Source organism: Sus scrofa, chromosome X (genome assembly GCF_000003025.6).
Source record: "Sus scrofa isolate TJ Tabasco breed Duroc chromosome X, Sscrofa11.1, whole genome shotgun sequence".
Lineage (NCBI taxonomy): Eukaryota > Metazoa > Chordata > Mammalia > Artiodactyla > Suidae > Sus > Sus scrofa.
This window is the reverse complement of record NC_010461.5, coordinates 102,096,021-102,113,776: the sequence shown is the minus strand read 5'-3', so window position 1 is coordinate 102,113,776 and position 17,756 is coordinate 102,096,021. Positions and strand designations below refer to the sequence as shown.

The 17,756-nt window shown below is 35.8% G+C and overlaps 1 protein-coding gene across 5 annotated transcripts in view; it reads left to right on the top strand.

Moving 5' to 3' along the window:
- Nucleotides 1–17,756, top strand: part of TENM1 (teneurin transmembrane protein 1) — a 787,960-nt gene that overhangs the window by 527,523 nt on the left and 242,681 nt on the right. For all 5 annotated transcript variants that reach the window (XM_003135358.5, XM_021080670.1, XM_021080671.1 and 2 more), the window contains 5 exons: nt 3,753–3,952; nt 5,375–5,585; nt 10,675–10,776; nt 12,075–12,269; nt 15,357–15,557. In XM_003135358.5, the coding sequence (XP_003135406.2) occupies nt 3,753–3,952; nt 5,375–5,585; nt 10,675–10,776; nt 12,075–12,269; nt 15,357–15,557 (909 nt within the window). The remainder of the gene's footprint in view (nt 1–3,752; nt 3,953–5,374; nt 5,586–10,674; nt 10,777–12,074; nt 12,270–15,356; nt 15,558–17,756) is intronic.

Sequence of the window (17,756 nt, the reverse complement as noted above, 5' to 3'; positions counted from 1 at the left end):
ATAACAGAGAATCCCACAGAAACTTAATATGAAACTAACACATCAGAAATTTTTAGAAAATGTGGCAAGAAATAATAAAGATCTAATTGTCCATCCTCTCACATTAACATCCTCTCACACTAACCAACTCCTAGGTTTCCTGGTTTTGCTACTGTCACTAAGTCACTCAAACTCACAGTTTTGACCCCCTCCCTCTTATCCCCCACACCTAGGTTCCCAGGGTCCTCAGAACCTTGCTTCTTAGCATGTGGGCTGTGGACCATGAAGCATGAGCATTACTTGGGAACTTGTGAGAAATACATGACCTCAGACCTACTGAATCAGAATTTGCGGTTTAACAGGACCCCTCATACACAATACAAGTTTGAGAAGCACTGCAATAGAATTTGCCTTTACATTGCCTTGTTCCTTTTATCTTTTTCTTTTCCTTCTGAGGAAATGACTTGTTTTATTATTATAAATCTGTATTTTAGATATATATTTTTGTAAGAAACGTGTAATTAGATTTTACTTATTAATTCAGAATGATGGTTCTTAACCTTTTAACACAAGTGTTTACTTCATTACTCTTTATTTTTAACTAAAGATATATAAAACTTATCTTCCATCTCCTTTTTTTTTTTTTTTTTTTTTTTGGTCTTTTTGTCTTTTTAGGGCCTCACCTGCGGCATATGGAGGTTCCCAGGCTAGGGGTTGAATTGAGCTGTAGCTGCCAGCCTACGTCAGAGCCACAGCAATGCCAGATCTGAGCCATATCTGCTACCTACACCACAGCTCATGGCAACTCCGGATCCTTAACCCACTGAGTGAAGCCACAGATCGAACCCACAACCTAATGGTTCCTAGTTGTTGGATCCATTTCTGCTGTGCCACAACAGGAACTCCTCCTTTTGTTTTCTAATTGACCCATCTAGTCTGTTTTCCACATCTTGCCTTCATATCAAACAAAAACAAAGTTATTCTTATTTCAGTATTATTTTATCTTTGCTAGCTCAAAAAATACATTTTTACTTTTAGTGTTTATGCTTGAAATTACAATATGATTTTTTAATTTATAATAATCTGAAGTTAATTGATACTTTTATCATTCTTTAGGATAATCCAGTTTTATACTTTACAGATAATATATGATTTTTTATAACCTTATTAAGGAATAATTGACAAATGTGATTGTATATACTTAAGGTATACAATCTGATGATTTGATACACATATATATTGTAGAATTACCAAGGTCAGAGTAATTAAAACATTCATCACCTCGCATAATTTACATAATCAACGTGTGTGTGTGTGTGTGTGTACTAAAAATGCTTAAGATTTACTCACAGCAACTTTCAAGTATACAATACCATAGTATTAACTATAGCCACCATGTTGTACATTAGATCCTCAAAACTTCTCATAAATGAAAATTTGTACCCTTTGACCTACATTACCCTATTTCACCCTCCCTCCAGCCCTGGCAACTACCATTCTATTCTCTGTTTCTATGAAATTGACTTTTTTTCTGTGTGCCTTATTTAACTTAGCATAATGCCCTTCAGATTCATCCATGTTGTTGCAAATGGCAGGATTTCTTTCTTTTTATGACTGAATAATATTCCATTGTATATATATTCCACATCTTAATCCATTCATCTATTGATGAACATTTAGGTTGTTTCCATTTCTTGGCTATTGTGAATAATACTACAATGAATGTAGGAGGTGCAGATATCTCTTTGAGATCCTGATTTCAATTCCTTTGGATATATACCCAGGAGTAGGAATGCTGGTTTATATGGTAGTTCTATTTTGAGTTTTTTAAGGAAGGTACATACTGTTTTCAAAAATTGCAGTACCATTCTGCATTCCCACCAACTGTGCACAAGGGTTTTCTTTCCTCTACATCCTCACCAACATTTTATATCTCTTGTCTTTTTTATAACATCCAGCCTAACAGGTGTAAGGTGATATCTAATTGTGATTTTGGTTTGCATTTCTCCCAATGTTTAGTGTTGTTAATCATCTTTTATGTACTTATTGGCCATTAGTATGTCTTCTTTGGAAAAATATATAATCAAGTCCTTTGTCCATTTTTAATTGGATTATTTGATTTTTGGTTTTTGGTTTTTTTGCTGCTTAGTTGTATGAGTTCTTTATATATTTTGGGTATTAATGCTCTAACAGATTCATTCAGCCTTCCATATTCTCAGGTTCCTATTCTACAGAGTCAACCAACCCTGGATCAAAAATATTCAGGGAAAAACTTTCCAGAAAGTCCCAAAAATCAAAACCTGAATTTGCCACAAGCTAGCAACTATTTACATAGCATTTATATTGTATTAAGTATTATAAGCAATCTAGAGATGATTTAAAGTACATGGGAGATTAAGCATAGTTTATATACAGATACTTTGCCATTTTATATAAGGAACTTGGGCATCTATAGATTTTAGGATCCATGAGGGTCCTGAAACCAATCCCCTACAGGTACTGAGGGAAGGCTGTATGTAGTTTGTGAATATTTTCTCCCATTTTCTAGGTTGCCATTCCAATTTATTTATTGTTTCCTTTGCTGTGCAGAATCTCTTTAGTTTGATGTAGTCCCACTTGTTAATTTTACAGTTGACTGGAATGTACTTTTTCCACTTGAGCTGTTGGACCACCCTAAATTTAGACCTTCATGTCATTCACCTGAATTATTGCCCCATAATTCCTATATCATTCTTGTGTCTTCCTGCTCTAAAGCATCATACCTTCTGCCTCATGATTAGCCTTTCTAATGTACCCAAACCTCTCCCCTCTTCCTAAAAACCTTTAATAGATTTCCATTCTTTACTAAGTAAACTATTCAGGACTGGTTCTCAAGGTGCTACAGAATATAATGTCATCCTTTCCCTCCCGCCCTATCTCTATCTACACATACTCTACACCTTAGCTTTACAGTTTCCCACTTTGTTTTGGTTCAAGCTGTTCATTTCACAAGGAAAATCCTTCCCAATCACTCTGTTGAAATCCCTTCCATCCTTCAAGGCCCATCTTCAGTACCACTTCCCATAAATACACTTTTCTGATTCATTCATTTGTTAGTTCGTTCATTCATTCATTGAATAAATATGTACTGCTCACATACAATTTGCCTACATTATTGTAGATACTGGGGATAAAGCAATAAACAAAATAGCCACAGCCTCATGGGGCTTACATACTATCGGGAGAAAACAGGTGATAAACAATAAATAAGTAAAACATGGTATGTTAGGTGGCGACAAGTGCTAAGAAGAAAAATAAAGGAATATAAAGAGGATAGAGACAGCTAGGAATGATGAGTATCCTCCGACCAAATACCTTTCCTTTCTTTGCCTACCGAGCACAGGTATTCTTCTTCACAATGTGGATATTTGGGTACTTGTCCTATTTTTCTCTCTTATATTCAAAGTTACTTGAGAGCAAGAACTGTATTTTACTCATCTTTGTATCTCTTACACCTGCCAAGACAAAGCTCAATAAATAATGGCCAAAATGACTCAAATGATAGAAATAAATGCAATAGTAGTTTAGAGGAAGGAGAGGCTGATACAGTGATTAGTTAGAGAAGGCTCCTTGGAGGATATTCGAGTTGAGTCTGTTCTTAAAAGATGAATGGGGCAAGGAGGAAAAAAAGCAGAATAAGACTTTTTTATATATCTGTTCTTGAAAATCTAAAAAGCATTGCTAAATAAATTAAGATTAATATTATGTATAATTTTCTTTACTTTCAAAACCAGTGTTTCAGAAGGGACGGGCAATAGACACCGGAGAAGTTGACATTGGTGCACAGGTCATGCAGACCATTCCACCTGGCTTATTCTGGCGTTTCCAGATTACTATCCACCATCCTATATATCTGAAATTCAATATTTCTTTAGCCAAGGACTCTCTGCTGGGAATTTATGGCAGAAGAAACATTCCACCTACACACACTCAGGTATTTGATATTATAGGTATTTATTGACCCTTTTAGAGAATGGTGGTATGAATAGTTGAGGTTTTGTGACTTGCAAAGTATATGGGAGTCAAAGGTGAAAGCAGACGATCTTTGTAATGAGCAAATATCCAGAAGGGAATAAAAAAAAATGGTATTGAGAAATAAGGAATAGCATTTAGCAGAGCAGATTCAAAAAAGGGAGTTTAGGAAAATATTCTTGCAACTTGAGTTTTGCTTCCTGGAACAGAGCCTTCCCAGCCCCCTCATGTTATTTAGTTTTGGTGCCCACACCTCCTTTCCTGGTTCCATACATTCCTGACCTGTTGTCCCAATAAAAGAATGCAAATCAATAGGGAAATGACTCAAAATGGCATATTTTGTCTTGCAGGTAGAAAATTTCCCTTGTTATTTTTAATAATAACTCAAATACATAAATCTCTATGGTTTACAGTACCCTTTTGTAACCTTTGCCACCTCATTTCAATTTCTTTCCTTTATCTCTTCCTTATATGAACCCATTTGAGGCCCTGTTCCATCTAAGAAGTAGCATAACAAGTAATAACCATCTGTGGCTTTCTCTCTTTTTTTTTTTTTTTTTGACAGATATAACTACAGTCAAAACCTTACCTCTGGGTCAGAATAGACAGAGAATTAGAATACCATTCAAATGTGACTCTTAAAAAATTTGAGTTCCCCTTGTAGCTCAGTGGATTAAGAACCCTGGCATAGTATCCATGAGGATGTGGGTTTGATCCCTGGCCTCGCTCAGTAGGTTAAAGATCCAGTGTGGCTGTGGCTGTGGCAGAAGCCTGCAGCTGCAGCTCCAATTCAACAGCTAGCCCAGGAACTTCCATATGCCACAGGCACAGCCATAAAAAGAAAAGAAATTATCCAATGATACATGTGCCATGTGTTTGTCCACTGATTAGGAAACAAAAGGATCTTCAAAGGGCCTTTGAATATTTAAATATGTTACCACAAAGGTAGTAAATTATGATGAATATTCTCAAATTTTTAAAACTGTAAAATGCTTTTTTAATTTGTAAAGAATGCCGTGGTAACATTTCAAGGGGAATGCTTATTTTCAAGTATCTTCTATCAGATGCTTTTAGTAAAATGTCAAGATTCTTTTGCATAATACAAAATAAGAATTTGTATATTTCTTGGCTTATGTATTGTTAAACAATTATTTTTAATACTCTAAGACTGAAGGTTTATAACATTTTTAAATATGGCAGAGGATTTTTTTCAGAATTAATAACATGCTTTGGGGTTTAAATATACTTAAGAATAAATAGGCTTCTCTTTCACTTCACTCACCTTCGAAGCAAAGAAGTATGAAGTAGTACAACTGAAGTTAGAGATGTTTATCAGCCTAGAAACAAAAGTAGCAACTCATATTTGTGTTCATATTTGTTCCAGTTTGATTTTGTAAAATTAATGGATGGAAAACAACTGGTCAAACAGGACTCCAAGAGCTCTGATGACACCCAGCACTCCCCTCGGAACCTGATCTTAACCTCACTGCAGGAAACAGGTTTCATAGAGTATATGGACCAAGGGCCTTGGTATCTGGCATTTTACAATGATGGAAAAAAGATGGAGCAAGTATTTGTGTTAACTACGGCAATTGGTAAGCTGCCTTGGCTATTATTTTGAATTAATGTATAACTCCAGAAAAACACAATCAGTGATGAAAGTGATACAGATGTTATTTAAGCTTATTGTTCATTCTGCTTTCAGGTCATTACTCAGGATAAGTCTCGATGAAAATGGTTTATATTGTTGTTGTCAGTAATGTTTTTTTAAATGCTGATTAAAATTTTTTTTAATGCTCCATTATTTGTTGTTATTTTAGGATACTTGCCATGCTTCTTTTTATATGCTTTCAACAGGATAATACTATTACTGAGGCTACATTGATGAACAACCTCAGCGAAGAAGAGAATAAGCAAGAGAAGCCCTGTTAATTCAAGTCCTGTTAGAAAAGAAAAAGCAAAAAACAAAACAAACAAAAAAACCTTTTTAAATAGAAAAACTAGCATAAATTCAGTTTCTTCTTTAGAATAACTGATTCTAGAACCATTAATATTTTGAAATATAACCTAAAAGTAGAAAAGAGTCTTAAGGATAATAACTTGGTTCATTCAAACCCTTTTCTTTAGAATTGTTTAGTTTAAAAATCATCACAATGGCTCTTTCACTGTGCTCAGCCTTTTACAGCATGTTCTATTTAACACAATATCTACACGCACTCTTATTCCCTTTTACCCTAGTTAATCAGAGGCAGCTCACGCTTGTCATTTTGGGGGGTGAATTCATTCCCCATGACCCTTTGTGTGAATAAAGCTGAGCTCTTCAGCAGTTTTAGAGCCCTAAAGGTAAACAACTCATAGACATAGTATTTACTATGTGAATTTTCCAAAAACACCTGTTTTTTAAAGAAGGAAAAATATTTTACAGCTGTCAGTTTTCTATACATCTCTTAACCACTTTATCCTTTAGTTAACCTGCTCAACCATATGTTTAGGAAGACGTGTTTACTGTTAATAGATATACCATCTGCTCTTTATAACAATTATGTTCTATTTTTTTTTCCCACTGTACAGCAAGGGGGTCAGGTTATCCTTACATGTATACATTGCAATTACAGTTTTTCCCCCACCCTTTCTTCTGTTGCAATATGAGTATCTAGACATAGTTCTCAATGCTATTCAGCAGGATCTCCTTGTAAATCTATTCTAAGTTGTGTCTGATAAGCCCAAGCTCCCGATCCCTCCCACTCCCTCCCCCTCCCATCAGGCAACCACAAGTCTCTTCTCCAAGTCCGTGATTTTCTTTTCTGAGGAGATGTTCATTTGTGTTGGATATTAGATTCCAGTTATAAGTGATATCATATGGTTTTCGTCTTTGTCTAGTTCTATTTTTACTTGGTTCCAAAGACCCTTTGTCAGTAGAAAATGGTATTCCAGCCATACGATTATCAAAAACTTTCTTCTAAAGTAATCAGAAAGGCAGTAAAAATGCACTGATAATTTTCCCCCTGGAGAAAAACTCCACTGATCTTACATCTTCAAAAGACAAAGTATTTGTTAAATTAGAGGGAAAAAATATTTTAAGTCATGACACTGTTTTGCCACTCACAGATTCATTGGGCAAATTTGACAGGTGAACCTTTCATGATACTTGTCCACCAAAGCCCAGTTTTGATAATGCAGATGCTAATGAGTTAGAAGAGGTTGAGTTTCTCCTAAGAAATCAGTGCAGTGAGAAGATCTAAAACATATGTGAAGAACATTTTCTGTCTCCCTGTTATCCTTATCCCTGTAATCTATTAATCTTTCAAAAATCAATAGACCCAGAAACATGCTTACAGTTTTTTCCCTGTCCCTTAGTATTTTCTCCAAAGAACCTAACCTTTGAGATATAATTCCTATTATCCAGATATTAAGCTGTTAGTTTCATATGGAACAACATATTTTTTTCCTTATGCAAACCAATTTCTTCACTTTTTCTATTGTCTTTTTAAGATTAGAAGCAACAGAAACATTTCTTCTACAATGCTGCTTAAAGAGAATCCAAGTAAATTTCCCCAAAATCAAAGTTATATAAGTCATTTACTCTAAATTTTCCCCATTATTTTAATGTTTTTGTAATTTATCTTAACCATAGGAAAAAAGAGGATAATATATTTGATTAAACAAACTATATTCTGTATGAACTTTTCTAATAGAAATGCTGGTCAGTTGTCTATTTCATGGTAATGTTAGAATCATTGTGATCCTAACTATATTTGGTCTGCTATTCAAAGGGATCAAAACAGCATCAATAACCAAAATTTACTGAGTGACTAATATAGGTTAGCCACTGGCCTATACTTATTATTTTCTTGTCATATGGACATAGTTATCAATATCCTTTAATCTCAGCCAACCTGCTCAATAACATGATAATATATACCATTTATGGAGTGCCACTCTGCCCCAAGCACTGCACTGGATACTTTACATTTGGTTATCTTGTTTGATTCTCATCACAACCCTGATAGCATAGGTGTAGTGATACTTATATTACAAATAAGGAAATGGAGACCTGGAATGAGTAAATAATTTGGTAAAGTCTCACAGCCAGCATGTGCAAAATTGAGATTGGAGATACTTGGTGTCTCTGATTCCAAAGCCCATGCCTTTTAGACTATACTCATTCCATATGATTATTCATTACCTTTCATTTCTCCCATGAGAATACCTGCCAGAAGCAAAACCCATCATCGGTGCAGATGCAGATACTAAAGGGCTTTAGAATGGGGTTTTAAGCATAGGACTTTAAAATGATTCTCAACTCTAATGAACTGGTGTCTAGGAAGTAATTCTGAAATAAGATTTAAAAGATAGAAGGCAAAGCTTCCTGGAGGCCAATATAAATAGAAAAGCACATTCTTTTTCATCACTAGTTATTTATGTGTTCGTGCTATAGCCATCCTCCTTCTGGAGTCCCTAGGCTATCTCAATGTCTCTTTGATACCCAGCGGAGGTGGCAGCTTCTAAAACCTCCTATGTTACCTTCTCTTCTCATTTGCATTGCTGGTGTTAAGCTCTGTGCAGCATTTTGGGCCCTGGGACAATTCTTAGATAAGTCAATAAAATGTACTGATTTTTACTTACTTTGATAGCAAACTTTATTAAACATTTTTTCTACAATAGCTACATTCCTACAAGGCTGCTTCCATAAAGTTGTCAGTAGGACCTGGTGTGAAATTAAATTCAACTATATTTACCTTTGAAAGCTTCCTCCATGCCCTCCTATTAACCATCCAGGGCAGGGGAAATTCAAGTGTAGGTTTAAGAGCTGCCACTACTTCTGATACAAGAAAGCTAAATAAGAAAATAGATAAATAATTGTTCCATCTCTGAATGAAAAAAAAACTCTTCGTGTCTTTTCATAATGACCTTTTTAAAAAGTAATGATTTTCTGAAAACAACTAGTATTTTAATGAGTTAAAAATGATTAGCTCTTTTTCAGATGTTATATTCCTGCCAGCCCAGTTGTAGTTCAGCAAATGCCATACATCATTTTCTTATCCAGTTCAGTCTTCTAGCACAGGGATCAGAGAACAGACAATCATAAACCTGCAAAAAAGGAATCTGATATATTCACATGGATGTCAGAAGAATAATCTCCTTCAATTGATAATAAAAGTGGCTATCTACACAGCCACTGGATTCATTCTCAGCTTTCTAAGAATCCCCTAAGTGAACTAGATGCCACTTTTTTCCTCTTGCTTTTATTCTGCCCAAGGCAGGATTCCAAGTCTAGATTAGAATTCCTCTACCCATGGGGCAAGTTTACTATTTGAAGCATTGGTTCTCGATACTTTAATTTGGCCATCACCTGCTGGGTCACCTGAGGTATTTGCTAGAATGTAGGTTATTGGGCTGCATCCCTCAGAGATAGATTCAATAAATCTGGAGTGAAGCTCAGATATCTGCATTTTAAGTGCCCAGGTGATCCTACCGATATAAGTGATCAAAAGGCCACAATTGAAGAAACTGCTATTTCTCAACCCTCATTATAAATACTCATGGTTCAGTGGAAGAGGCCAAGACCACTTCCTAGAACATCTCCTTCTAAATTGGAAATAGCTTATCCAAGTGAAACTAGATAAAGTAGATAGTTTGGAATGAAAAGAAAAAAGTGGTACATATGAGAAGTATGAATTTAATGAGCCAGAACATAAACCTCAGAATTCAGCAGTGTTAAGTTATGGAAAACTTATGGAGAAGAGTAATGAGAAGATGATATATTTTTTTAAACTACAGGAGTAAAGCATGTATATCATAATAGTTCATGGACTTGGAATTTGATGCTATTCTACCCAAATACAATTTTAAACTAGAAACAATTTTTAATGTTGTCAGAGACTGATTTTTTTAATAATTTTATACCTTTCCAATCAAGTTACTTAGCACAAGGCTTATCAAAGTTCTGTTGCATGGCACATCTTTATGTCACCAAAACTACCTATGGGCACCTTCAGCATCTTCTCAGTTCCCCTGAAACCTGCTCTTCCCTAAGAATGAATTGAAGGGAAATTAGTGGCAGAGAACTGATCAGCATTTACAGTCAAAAAAGCATTTCTCAACAAAATACTTAGGTTCTAATGCTTTTAGTAGTGGTGAATTTAATATGAACACTTACTTTAAAAGCTTTCCATTGTCACTTATTAATGAAAATGAAATACTGATTATCATATTTAAGCTGTCAAGATAGTAGATTAAATATTTTAAGGTGCTGGAGAAGAAATTTTTATTTGCTACAACCTAAAATTGAAAACTAAACAATAGGCTTGGTCTTCTGGGCTGCATTTTAAAGCCCATTTTGCTTTTGAGAAATGACCTATAATCCCAGTACATTTTTAGCTTTATCATGAATGTCTCATAAGAATACAACTCATCTAGACCTTTTATGCACTTAAGAAGTGAGGTTGGTTTTTAGTTCCACTCTTGAATAGCCAATTCAGCAAATCCAGGGCACTTTTAATAATTTTGTACTGCATGTGACATCTTACAGAAATCCATGGCATCTGATTTTAAATAGTAAGTGCTCTGTAGATAGTAGAGGGCAAGATTGTTATAGGCCCAGAGTTTTTGCAATTTAGAAAAAAATTTAGGACTACAGCCTATGGATTAGTTCATTGTTTCCCTTTTTTTCTCTATTAATAGAAATAATGGATGACTGTTCGACCAATTGCAATGGAAATGGAGAGTGTATCTCTGGCCATTGTCACTGTTTCCCAGGATTCCTTGGGCCTGACTGTGCTAGAGGTAATGTTGCTCTGTTATACTGATCGATTAGGGAACTAGGTATCATTTGAGGACTCAGAATCAGTAACAATAGGAGGAAGAGGAGGTGAAGGGATACGACTGGTAGTAGCAGCAGCCGCAATAGCAGCCACATGCCCCACTGCTGCTACCAAAAGTTGAGAACTTGCTGTGCCCTATGATGTAGATCTATTATTCCAGCTTTATGGGCAATGAAATAACTTAACCAAGGTTATCTAACAGCTAGGATTTGTATTTGTGTCCTCTGACCCAACCACTACATGATACTTCTATTTCCTTCATAAACGCATTTATAAAGGATGAACTTGAAGGGTAGAGTAGGTAATCGCTTATCCATACCAGTGTAAACCAGAAGGGGTGTGCAGTCATCCAATGGCTGAGTAGACTAGAAAGTAAAAACAGAAAGGCAGAAGTTAAACTTTCAAACTTCACTGTGTCCTAGATTTGCCCATAGTTTAATTCTTGAAAAGCTATGGGAAATCACACTGCTTTCCCATAGGCTTACAGTTTTTACTTTAGAGAAGCTTTCTGCTTATTTGCAATGTATTCTTCAAGTTCTCAGTCTGCTTGTACTTTAATCTAATGCTTCTTAGCACTCACATTCTTTAGATTAAATTCTCTTTAACATAGAATTCTACAGTACTTGCTAGTTTCCCAGTACTGTGGTAGATCCTGAGGTGGGGGTGGGAGTAGGTATGATGACTGGTATGAAAAAATATATTTACATAACATAGAAAATACAGGCCCTGCCCTCAGGAAGCCCATGTTTTTAATAAGGAGATAAACAATGACAAAGCAGAGTGAGTCTACACAATGTAGAATAGGAGTAGACATCTGTCCAGCATAAATCTCTTCAAATGCACAACTTGTTAAAGCTAAGATTCTCTAATATGAATAACTCCCTATTAGTTTTCCAAATTTTCAAGTTTTTCTTCCTGAAAGTAGCATGCACCTGCTTGAGGAGGAAGAAAATGTAAGAGAGAAAACCCTTGCTAATAATAATAATGATAATAATAATTGTTGTTTGAGAGTATGGTGGACTCCAAAGCAAGTGTTTGAAATAATTTCTCCACTCAGAAAGTTTTTATAATTTGTCTTTCCCCCAACCCCATGAGGAAAATTCTGTTTGTAATCATGAACATGTGCCTGTTTAATAAAGGCTAAGACAGAAATAGTAAAAAATTTTGCCAGAAATATTATACAAGAATCAATAGAGAATTGCTCCTTGGAGATTTTAAAAGCATTATGAGAACATTACAAGTTCATTTGCCAACCTTCAGATTCTTGCCCTGTGCTGTGTGGCGGGAATGGAGAATACGAGAAAGGACACTGTGTCTGCCGAAATGGCTGGAAGGGGCCAGAGTGCGACGTTCCAGAAGAGCAATGCATTGACCCAACGTGCTTTGGCCATGGCACCTGCATCATGGGAGTCTGTATCTGTGTGCCAGGATACAAAGGAGAAATATGCGAGGAAGGTCAGAGCCCTGTTTGAATCTATTGCTCCAGGCTTTTCTCTCACTGAATTGTCCAAGGTGTCAGTCTATGTTTCTAGTAGTTATGTTAGTGGTCTTTGCAAACCATAAATGCTCAACTTGTCTACTTGGTGCATGGAACGGGGGGAGTTCATGTCTCTTCTGACAGTCTCTAATATTAACATGAGTCCGTATCTGTGACACTTGCAGAGCAGTAGTGAAAAATAGCATTTCCCCCCTCATTTGAACACTATTTTATAACTTGAGAATTTCTATAATGATGATTTGAGGTGTTGATTTATATGATTTCATTATTACAGAGTGCACTAGCCTACATCTTACTTTAAAACACATAAAAATAATAATATGTGCACATTTGGAACCATTTCATGAATGTTTTCTTTGGGAGTGATTTGTAATTACCATTATTATTATTTCTTTATATTATTTATTGTTATATACCTCATACTGAAACTTGACCTCCCTGCCTAAGGAAGCAGATTTACCACTAATGAGTGTGAAGACAATGCCTTTGTTTTTAAATTTGCCCCAAAAGATATTTCACACATACACAATCAATTGTTTTTTATCATTTACTAAACATACTTTGAAATGGCAATAGTTTTATTATTTAAAGACGACACATTGGAAAATAAGTTTACTAGTAATCAGACCTTTTTCATGCCACATTCCTCAAATAAGACTGATTTCAGAAATAATATTAAACCATTACCATGGGAGATGGTCTCATCACAACTGTTGTTCAGGAAAGAGGCTGCTGAAAATGCTTTATAATTGCTTTTTAAAGATGGCTCATTAAGACTATTACACAGCATTTTAAAGGGTTTAATCTCATTCTGCTCTATGAGCAAGCAAGAGTTTAGCTTTCCACCTCCCATTAGCAATAGTAGAATTTTGGTGTGAAGATTGTATCTGTTCCAGTGAATGGTGTTGGGCCTAGGCAAGGCATCAGAGTTTCTGAGTTACTTTTGGAAACTGTTTTTATAGGAATCCAATTGCAAGCATTATATTTAAGTTGTACATTCACGTACTATATGGACACACACATACATTCACCAAAAAATCGTGTCTATCACAACATCTACAATTAATTAATTTAGACTCTTCTAGTTTAAATTTTGTAAGTAGTTGATAAAGCACTTCACTTAAATTTGCCTTCTAGATGCCACTAAGAGAATTTATAGGATAAGCAAGATAGTAAGGAATACCATGTTTAAAGGTATAAACTTTTTAAGTACGGTTTGTTTTTTTTTTATAAAAATGTTTTAAGTCAGACGTCACAGACCAGCAGGTCACAGGCTAAGCTGGGCCTTTGGATGGGTTTTTTTGGTTCACATAGTGGGGTGGTAGTGTTTTCGTTGTTGTTTAATGTGACTTATTTGTCAAAATTTAAAATAGAGAAGTATCATATAAAAATCCCTATTTCTAGCCTTTATTGAACAACTAGAAAATCTGATAACCCTGGGCCCACACTCCTACATGGTGGCAGTGGTTGGAGCAAAATAGCAGCAGCTTCCTTTAAACTGGACACTTATTCCCTGTTTTCATACCTCCAGCCCATCTCACCTGGTACCTCCAGCCATATGACTTTGTGCCTCTGACTTGAGTATGACTTACCTATTCATTGAAGGGGGCCTTTAAAAAATAAACTTTATTAAATTAAATACCATTTTGTTTATTTAAATTATTGTATTTTGAAGTTACAAAATGACCTCCTTCTGAAACAATATTCTACATTTTAGACTTTCCTTCTCCCTCCAAATAATGAATGGATCAAATTAGATGCACCGTGTGGTGTTTATTTGCTGATTAGATTAGGTATTAAAGCATTGTGCTAATGACCCTGAGATCATGGGCTAATTATAATGGCAATAGCACTTAGTATAATAATGCTTATACTACTCTATTCCAATGGCCAGATGCCACACCCTAAAACTAGGACAGTCTCTTAATGAAGACAAGTTGTATCAGTCTATTTCCTTTGCTGGAAAAGTAATTCAAAGCATGTGTCATGGTTAAATTATTTTAGTCGCATCTTATTTGTATGGGAAGATCAGAAATTTGGAGATCAACTTTCCTATTTCCCATGAGAAAAAAAGCACAAAATAATTTTCCCCTAGGCAATCACAGGAACTGACTTCTAAAATAGTTTAGAATGTGTCCAAAAATTTCCAGACTTCACAGAATCAGAGACAAATATAATTGAGTCTGTGATATTCTAAAGCATTGAAAACTATGTCACAGTGTCCTGATAGGAGAAGCCATAAAGAAAAGAATGTTTAAATTATGTTTATTTTTAGTCTTTTTGCCTTTTTTAGGGCTGCTCCCGTGGCATATGGAGTTCCCAGGCTAGGGGTCTTATCGGAGCTGTAGCCACCGGCCTACGCCAGAGCCACAGCAACGTGGGATCCCCAACCCACTGGGCAAGGCCAGGGATCGAACCCGCAACCTCATGGTTCCTAGTCAGATTCGTTAACCACTGCGCCATGATGGGAACTCCTAAATTATGTTTAAAATGTTGCTTTTTCAGTGCTTCCTGGGAATAAATGAGAGATTATAAGAAATTGATTATATTGTGTGATTTCCTGCAACAGCAATCACCTCACCCAATACCTTGAATAATCCAAACTTAAATATATACAAAAACTCCTCTAGACACATCAACTAAAAGCCATTTCTTAGAGCTGTGGTTCCAATTTCAGAAGAGATAAAGAATAGCTTACCAAAGATCTTGATCTTTTTTGCAAAGCTCGAGAATTCCTATGAAGGCCCACACTGGTCCCCATTCATTTGTGCGAGAATGCGACACAGTGCTCACCATTTCACGCAATGTATGTGTGGTTTCCTTCTAAATTTAAGTTGCAACCTTTATGATAGCTTACCATATTTTTAAGTGTTAATAATCTTCTGATTTGAACACAGCAATTACATGAGTCATTTTATTGCCTAATTAAAACAGCATAAATGATATACTATTAGGAAATCAATGTCTCTTGGTTTCATTATCCTAAGGTGTACTGGCCAGGCCTGTTCACTTTTAACCTTTTTCCCCCTTTTTTCGGCCTTCAGAGGACTGCCTAGACCCTATGTGTTCCAACCATGGCATCTGTGTAAAAGGAGAATGTCACTGTTCTACTGGTTGGGGAGGAGTCAATTGTGAAACTCCACTTCCTATATGTCAAGAGCAGTGCTCAGGACATGGGACTTTTATTCTGGACACTGGAATGTGCAGCTGTGATCCCAAGTGGACAGGATCTGACTGCTCAACAGGTACAGCAGAGTTTGCTTCTGCTTATTCCTTAACTATCAAGTTCTTATTGCCGTTTGTCTTAATGTAATATCTCTTAGAGTCTGATCTCCATGCCGTCATAGGTCATAAGGGGCTTCCATGTATTTCCTAAGCTAGCATTTTACTGGATTTTCATATACAATATATTTCTGGCTTTTTAATCATATTTTTCATTGTCATAGTTCTGAACTTGAACCTCTGTCCTCATTCTGTATTCTCCTATAGTTTTTTCATCCATTCTCAAGCTTTTTATTATCAGTTCTATATAGATTATTTCAAATCTATGTCTCTCCATACTTTAGTAATACTTCATTTCCAACCGCCTGCAGAGTATTAACACTGGGAGTTCCATCACTTAAAAACTCAACTTAGCCCAGGCACTTTACCCCTATTATATATTATATATTCCTGCCCAATTACTATTCCCACAACTTTACCTTCCTTTTCCTGTTCTCTACCCTGACATCATCCATAGTTTGCCATGGCTTATAGATATAACCTTCAGATATCCTAGCCTATTATCAAAAGCCCACCACAAACTATTCCAAATCTCTACTTCCAGCCTATCTTGCACTTCCACATCCTATATAAATCCCTCCTTCTACCAAAGTAATCTGTATGCTCTCCTTACTCCTGCTTTGCTCTGAACCCTTTCCTCAGCATGGAATGCTATTCTTTTTCCACCTATGAAATCCAACTCACCCACCAAGATCAAGTACAGTTTTAGCCATTCTCTTCCTGATCATATTAATAGGATCCTCTGAAATCCTATCGTATTCATGGTTAGAGAGGCAGAAAGGCATCGTGATGTAGGTATTTGTGTACATAACTTGTTTTTCTACTTAAAACAAAAATAAGGGATCATACTTTATACCTTTTTTTCTTATCCTCAGACCACGTGCTCATTAAATTAATAAAAATAATAACTCCTACAAAGCCTCTGCTGATGAATTTTGTTGAGGATATAAAATAGCACATGATAAGTAGAAAGGACAGGTATTCTGTGAGCACCTGAATTAGTTTATGAACCCCAAAGTCTGCAGTCTTGTGCTATAAAAGAAACAGGGGAATCCCTCTGTTAAGAGAATTAGTGCTAACATAATACTTCATTGTATGAAATTTTGTTGTCTCATATATAAGTAATATGGGAGAAAGGATTGCATTTTACAATTTCAGAAAATGATTAAAAGGCTAAAGACAATGTAATAATAGCTAAAATGTAGATCTTAAAAATCACTCATCTATACACTTAACAAATATATGTGGGCCTGCTGCGTGCTTGGCGTGGTGCTTGGTCCTGGGGCTCTAGTGATGAACAAGATGGACATAGTACTTGCACACAAGGAGCTTATGGTCTAGTAGAGGGCACACATTGAACAAGTTAGAGAATGGTTACAAAAGGAAAGTAAGTGGAACTATACAATATAGTTCTAAATTAATTACTTATCTACTAAATGCGATTAAACACCTTCCATTCTTCCATGTGTCAGATATAGCATCATGGCCTAGAACTTCACGTTTAAAATAATAATAATAACATTAGCATTATTATTAGTGCATATGCTTACATAACAATTATTATGTATTAGGCATTATTCTAAGTGTTGGACATATGTTTACTTAATCTTCATAACAACTCTATAAGTACTATAATTATGCTCATTTTACACATGAGGAAAATGAGGCACAGAGAGGTTAAATAACTTGCCCAGAGTCAGAATTTCCAGTTAGGTATTCTGGCTTCATGTTTGTGCATTGAACCATTGTACTATATTGTCTTCTGGGAGCCCATCACCTAATTCACCGTGTATAAAAAAGTAGCATTGTTGGACTGTGTCTAGGGCCATGTGTCACACAGCACAAAGAGGGCCCTATAGTCAAGAAGACTTTGCAAAGTCCCAACACTTGAATGAACACTAGAAAGATGATTACATGTTTGTCAGGTGGACAACAGAGGAAAGAACATTCCAGGCAGAAGGAATAACTTAATGAAATAGAAATGTGAATCCAAATGACGCATTTAGAGACTTTCAAGTCATTGGGTGTAGTTGCACCTAGGCATCTGGAAGAAGATAAAATTGGAGGGATGGGCAGGGTCCAGAACACAGGGAGTTCTATTTATACACCATGCTAAGGAATTTGCATTTCCTAAGAAGCCAAGGAGCTGTGTATAACAAAAT